Source organism: Cariama cristata, unplaced genomic scaffold (assembly GCF_000690535.1).
Source record: "Cariama cristata isolate BGI_N322 unplaced genomic scaffold, ASM69053v1 scaffold30189, whole genome shotgun sequence".
Taxonomy (NCBI): Eukaryota; Metazoa; Chordata; class Aves; order Cariamiformes; family Cariamidae; genus Cariama; species Cariama cristata.
In genome coordinates this window covers 297-6,864 of record NW_009636770.1, presented here as the reverse complement: position 1 = coordinate 6,864, position 6,568 = coordinate 297, and the positions used below count along the sequence as shown (strand labels likewise).

The 6,568-nt window shown below is 39.8% G+C and overlaps 1 protein-coding gene across 1 annotated transcript in view; it reads right to left on the bottom strand.

Moving 5' to 3' along the window:
- Positions 1-2,692: 2,692 nt before the first annotated feature.
- GPN3 (GPN-loop GTPase 3) overlaps positions 2,693-6,568 on the bottom strand; it is a 4,116-nt gene continuing 240 nt past the window's right edge. Inside the window, exons 2-7 of the mRNA XM_009708048.1 lie at positions 6,458-6,568; positions 5,884-6,008; positions 5,073-5,188; positions 4,303-4,399; positions 3,635-3,763; positions 2,693-2,938 (exon numbers count right to left, since the gene is read on the bottom strand). Coding sequence (XP_009706350.1) covers positions 2,876-2,938; positions 3,635-3,763; positions 4,303-4,399; positions 5,073-5,188; positions 5,884-6,008; positions 6,458-6,568 — 641 coding nt within the window. The 3' untranslated portion in view covers positions 2,693-2,875. The remainder of the gene's footprint in view (positions 2,939-3,634; positions 3,764-4,302; positions 4,400-5,072; positions 5,189-5,883; positions 6,009-6,457) is intronic.

Here is a 6,568-nt window from a genome sequence, read left to right as displayed (position 1 = left end):
TTGCAGCAAACCTTCCTCCTTCTGCCTGCGCTGCAGGAAATGAGGCAGCAGCGGCGGTGCGACGAGGAGCAGCAGTGCGAGGAGGGGAAGCCGGAGCGGAGGCCTGCGGCGTGCGCCGCCCCGAGAGGCTCCGCTCCTGAGGGGGCACTGCCAGGGCGGAGAAGGTCCTTCGAAAGCACGCTCGGGTGGCGACTTGCTTGCTTCCCCCCTCCCCTCTGCTTTTGTTGTGGCCGGCACTGCAAGTAACCCCCTCCTCTGGCCCTCCATGCCACCCTTTTCTTTTCCAGGCACCCTGACATCTTGCTTCCTCGCTGGCAGAGGAGAGCTGCTGTCCCCGGCGGAGGTGGGCGCTTGACAAGAGTGCGAGGGGGGACGCGTTCCTCGCAGCCGGTTTTCTCTCTTGCACGTTTGCAGTGGTTCTGGGCATCGCTTGCTCGCACCCGACCTGCCAAGGACAGCCGGCTGTGCGAGGCACTGGGTGTAAGGGAGCACGGAATGGGTTCAAACACGCTGTGTTTGGAGGGATGCAATATTTTAAGGTACACGCTCCTGTTACTATCAAGCCATAAGCTTTTGTGTGACCCAGCATGCTGAATTTGTCCCCTGGTAGATGAGTCACGGCATGAGTCGGAGAGGCAAAACGGGAACATTCGGAAGGTGACTCAACCTAACTGCAGGGCTGGGGTTTGTGCGTGTCCCAAGGTTGCGCCAGTCCGGAGGTGAGTTAAGCCACCAATGCTTTCCCAATGTTTGCATGGTTTAATTCAGCCAGATCAGGTCCCACCATGATGTGATTAGCTCTGTGTGGGCACAAAGACTTGCCTCATTGTAAGCTTAACCCACACTGTAACTATTAAAAAACCAAATATATTCAGGGCTTTTGGCCCCATGTTTTAAAGCCCTGAAGAGCTCAGGGCTTTAAACCTCTTCCTGGTGACGACAATGACTATCTTGAAACTGAAGTCTCAGTATTCACTAATTGTCCGGAGCTGGGAGTGAGGTTTTAGAAATGCCAAATACCATGAGACAACTTGTAGAGGTTGTAAGGCTGACAATTTTTGCAAACCTGTCTTTGAAAAAACATTTTAATAGCCCTTAGGTGACGTCTTATTTCCCAGTTTTTCTTTGTTGCCATTTAAAAGATCCCAAGCGAGTGATCTTCTCGACCTCCACATATGAGTTCTGGGGAGTCCTTTTTCTCTAGATATGCAGGATTTGCTGGTCTGTTGAACTGATCTCCCTGTTCCGGCTCTGCTTTGGAAAAAGCTTCAAAAATAAGCACCGTATCAACAGTATGACCATTTAACCATTTATTTAAACAGACATGAGGAACAACCCTACCGATGAATAAGAAAAAAATAACATCTTCCGGACCAGAAGCAAGAAACTACGAAACTGAACCCTGTGCCAAGCTGCTATCACACCCTAGGTTTAGGTAAGTGCAGTTGCAGGCAAGGATTCCTTGCACTCTGACATCTGCTGACTAACCAAGCTGCTCCTACAAAGTTACATCAACTGTTCTTATTCTACTGAAATACTTGGCTGCTTGTATTTTGTGAGAATAGGGTTAATTTCTAATACATGAACTATATATGGACAGATGATATGCCTACATCTAAGCATTCACTGATGTTAGGCATTTCACAACCATGAGGCCCTTTTTGGAAAATATTTTAATTCAAGGACTCCATGAATAAATCTTGTTCCATAGGGTTAAGGAAAAGGAAAGGTTGGTATGTACTTGGACATAAGCAGCAAAAAAACACATCCTGAAATTCAGCTGAAAGCAGCTAATAAATTGGACTAACAGATTTTAGAAGCAATAAAACATGTTTTGAAACGCTCAAGGTGCCCCAGAGCAGTCTATATATGTAAAAGAACTATGAACAGTGAGGTGTAAACTCAGCAGTATGTTTTCCCATAGGGCTTGAATTATTACCCGATATGAACGTTCTGGTAACAGCTACACCCAATTCCAGAATTGATGCTACTTGCCTGAATAATTCCTAAGACCATTTTTACATGTATTTAGTTACTTAGGTGAGTATGTTCTTTGGGGATAACGTGTTAAAATTTTGCTTCTCTGAAAGCACCACACATTGTACTATAGAGGTAAGATATGTCTGTAGTGGGAGTATGAGTTCTTTATTCTGGGAAAAAAAGGAGCTTATTTGTTGCCAAATTCTTTGGTAACTAACAGAGTTTCTAATGGGATTGCACAAGACCATCACCGAGTTCTATTTAAGCTGATTTTCTTTTAAGTGTTGTGCTGTGCTTAAGATGTTATTCATGTATAAACCACTTAAAGCCATGTGCAAGTTGTACAAAAACCAGCCTTAAGAAGGCCTAAAATCTGGGCTCTTCCAAAGTGAATGTAAAATGCTCATGTTCTTCAAGAAGGGCAGGAGACCACCCACTGACCAGATGTCCCTTTGAAGCTGCCAGTCATCTCTTCGCCTAATTCAGGTTCAGTTCATGAAGTACAATTTTCACCCTTTAGAACAATTCTTTCTCTCATCTAATAATGAAACTAACTACTCAATACTGGAGATAAATATTTATGACAACATACTTATATTCAGCTTTGCCTCTTCTGTAAATCATTACAAGCATTCCTATGCTTAAATGAGATACATCTATATGTGGGGAACTTTTGCATGTACTAATGCTAGCCTATGTATTTTATAACACGCACACAAGAATAAAAATTGTTTATTAAAATAGTTACGAGGTCATACAGCTCGCTCTTCACTATACATATTATTTATCTTACAGATAAAACATCAAGTATGTTTGTGAAGGGGTGGATTTTTTTTTCATTTTTATTTTTTAACACAAGCAAGCTATTTTCCTCCCATTTTTGAAAATCTGTTTTTTACTCATCTACGTGATCTTGAAAGTATTCATCCACAAGAGCAGATTTATCTTCTTCACATTCCTGCCAAAAGGAAAACAAAAAAGGTAAAACCTGACTTTCCCCTATGTTCTATGATGTTTTATTTTAGAAACCACAACAGGAACAATGTCTAATATGGTTCCATAAAACATGTTGCAAAACTTTCTGAAAAGCAACTTGTTTCTAGAGCTATCAAAATTGTATAGGTCAAAATCTAGATCCAGGTACTCTGCATACTTAAAGAGTACAAAACTGAATTAAAAAATGGAATAAAAGCACTGGACTTGTTCCTTAGGATCTATGACCTGAGTAATAACAGCAGTCTTCTATAATGTATTTTACATGATAGCTTTTATTCCTAATCTATGTCTCATATACAACACATGGGTTCAACACAGGCATTGTCAGGGGAGTTTGAACAGTCATGTAGGAAGAAATCTTAGTGTGTTAATGGTCCTTTCTGACCTTTGAAGTTTAAAGTTCCATTATTTTTGAAAACCAAAGCATTACTTTTAAACACAACCATTTGATCAGTTTGCATATGCAAGATGATATTAAAGAATTTCACTTTTGTAATTGTAAATGAAGACGATATAAGCATTGTCACTAAAACACTAAACACGGCTGATTTTGAACCATACTAAGACAATAACTTATTAGCAAGACAAAGAACATATTTGTATTACAACTTACATTATGGATCCTTTTTAATTTTTCATCTTATCAGAAGTACCTTACCTTTGGTTCTTTAAATTCAAGATCTTCTCCATACTGAATCGTACAGTCTATGTGCTGTAGAACTATGTTTATACTTTCCTCATCAGAGCGATCAAAAGGTAGAAATCGAACCATACCATAGTCATCAATCTAGAGAAGGGATTCAAAGGATGTTAGTAAGAAAATGCAGTAAGTTAGTTCTCAATCACAGCACTCTAAGCCCCTTCCTTATACCACACTTGGGTCTTCCTTGTTTGGACTGCTAAAATACCATTTAAAGCCTCCCTGCAAACCAATGGCAATTCCCCACTCAGAACACCTGGTTATCAGTCCTAAGTTCTACACAGCAGACAAAGCCATTTTCCAAAATTGCTAATAGAACAGGATTCACAGAAAATGTATTGGCTACAATCCAAATGTTAGGATCAAGAATCTTAGGCTAATCTGAAAAAAAAATCAAAAACTGACTTAAAACAGGCAAAAAGTAAAATGCTCAAGTGCTTGAGAATCTTTTAGATCCTGGCTTTGTTAATAAGTCTGGTAGGAAAATACATAGTTCTGGGCTGAGGGGAGAGAATTATTATATAACATACAGTATCTACAACAGCAATGAAATCAGCAACCATACAGTATGGTTTATAAATACAGGACTGAATTTAAGGGTACCAGTTAAAAAGCAATATACCTACCAACCCACATATAGATTTAGTCAGTTTTTTAAACATTTTGCTTTTCAATATATTTGTAGAATCTTCAATCATAGAATACATATCTGGATCTAAGTACCTGGGAGAAACAAAGTCGTCATTAACACCAAAAGAATCCTTGGTCACAGAGCAAATGAGTCATTGTGCTTTCATATAGCTACCAAAACCATCTATCATTCTGTGATCTAAATGAACAAACTTCATACCAGGAGAACGTAAAATGTTTAAAAATAGGTTTTTTAAGTATTTGAATATCTCAGATTACGACTGCTAGTAGAAACAATTGAAGTGTCTTTTATTTTCTTTTTGCTAATATGGCGTATACTTATATATAAAGAAAGGTTTGAGGAAGACCACAGGGAAAAACTTTTATTTTGTAATTTTAACACAAATGTAAAAGTAACACATAAGTAATTCAGTATGTTCAGTATCAAAAAACTGATGGGATTACATCTGGTTTAGGTTTTGAAGTACAGTACTCTGGAATGTCACACAGAATGACCTAAGTCATTCAAGATAATTATTTACAAAAAAATCCAGAGCTAAGTACAAACATGGAGCTAGTCTTTTGACTCCGACTAAATTGTAAGCATCCCATCCAGACTTTTAAAGACTATGTTCGATATAAACCAAATGCATCTTCTCCCATTCCAAAACAGCATGTTTCAATTGTGGGAAACATTAGACTGAACTCTGAGTGAAGTTTGCCTCAATGTATTACACTACAGAGTAAGTAATTTCTTGGAACTTACTTTTCTATTTCCTTTTTGGCTTTCTTGCTCAGCAAATCCATTTTGGTCATGATGTTAATCTGTGGAATCTCTAAAGATATCATTGCACTAAGTGCTGCCAGAATTCCAGAGATGAACTGAAGGAGTATGAAAAATGATGTAGTTAAGTACAGAAAAACACACCACCAACATGCAGGACACTCAACCACAGACCAAATCTAGCTAATGAATATATGAAACATGGCCACAAGGCCAAGCGGGGAGTCCTCATCTCTGCCGGAAAAGGGAGGTGCTGAGGTTACTATCTGCCATCTTATTTCCAGAGCCTCAAATCTGGATCTGCCACCGAAAAGGGCATTACAAAACTCAAAGCCCATCTCAGGATTCTTACTGCTAGAGGGGGAAAGTGGCCTGCGCTCTCTCCAAATCTGAGAAAGCTCTCATAGAATCACACAAAAATTTAGTTTGGAAGGGACTTCTAGAGGTTATCTGTTCCATATCGCTGATCAAAGCAGAGCCAGCTTCAAAGTCAGATCAGATTGCTCAGGGGGCTTCCCCAGTCAAGTTTTGAGTAACTCCATGAACGTACACTACACAATCTGTCTGTGCCCCTGTTCCAGGCTGACTGCTCTCAGAGTGTGGGATTTTCTTCTTTACACCCAACTGGAATTTTCTTTGCTGCAACCTATGTCTGAGGCAGCTGAAGACAGCAATCAGATCTCCCCTCGCTTAGCATTCTTTCCTCTGGCCTAAACAAACTCAGCTCCCTAAATTGCTCGGATTTCTTGTTCTTTATCAATATGAATTTTTGCAACGGATTTTAAATGAATACCTTAAAAGATTCCACCATAAACTGAGAATCCACAAGAAAAACTCCACAGACACGGAATTCCCACTGCTGAAGCTGCTCCACCAGCTGTTTCATCACTGGCAGATGTGTATAGAGTTCGATCTGACCTACGGCACACTTAGGATGTTAGTATGCAGAAATGTGAAGATAACGGGAACAGTTCACAGTCATCAGTTATATAAATATGGGCATTGCACTTAATATGAGTAAAAGCTGATAAAGAAAGCATCTTTCTTTTCAGACAACTCTGTATTTGGATGAACATATACCAGAGAAGTGGAAAAGAAATAAAAGGCGTTTTTTCCTCCCTTGACCTCCTATTAGTGTTAGTTAGCAGTTGCCATAGCGTTCCCACACCATATGATGCTATTAGAACTCAGTGCAGTCACCTAGATTACCCTGGGACCAAGTTAACTTCTTAAACATCTGCAAGTGACTCCGACAACTGTTAACAATGCAAAAAAAAAAAGTGGGAATGATTACAACCAACAAAAAAAGTACTGCAAATTTTATATTGCATATGAAGACTGACACCAAAACATTGTCATTTGTTTACCTGGGCAATCAAACAATATATAGTCATCCTCCACATGCCCAAGGCTCTCCTCTAGCCAGTTAAAGTTACTGGCGAAGTACTCCATGCAAAACCCCAAGCCGCCATTGGGCC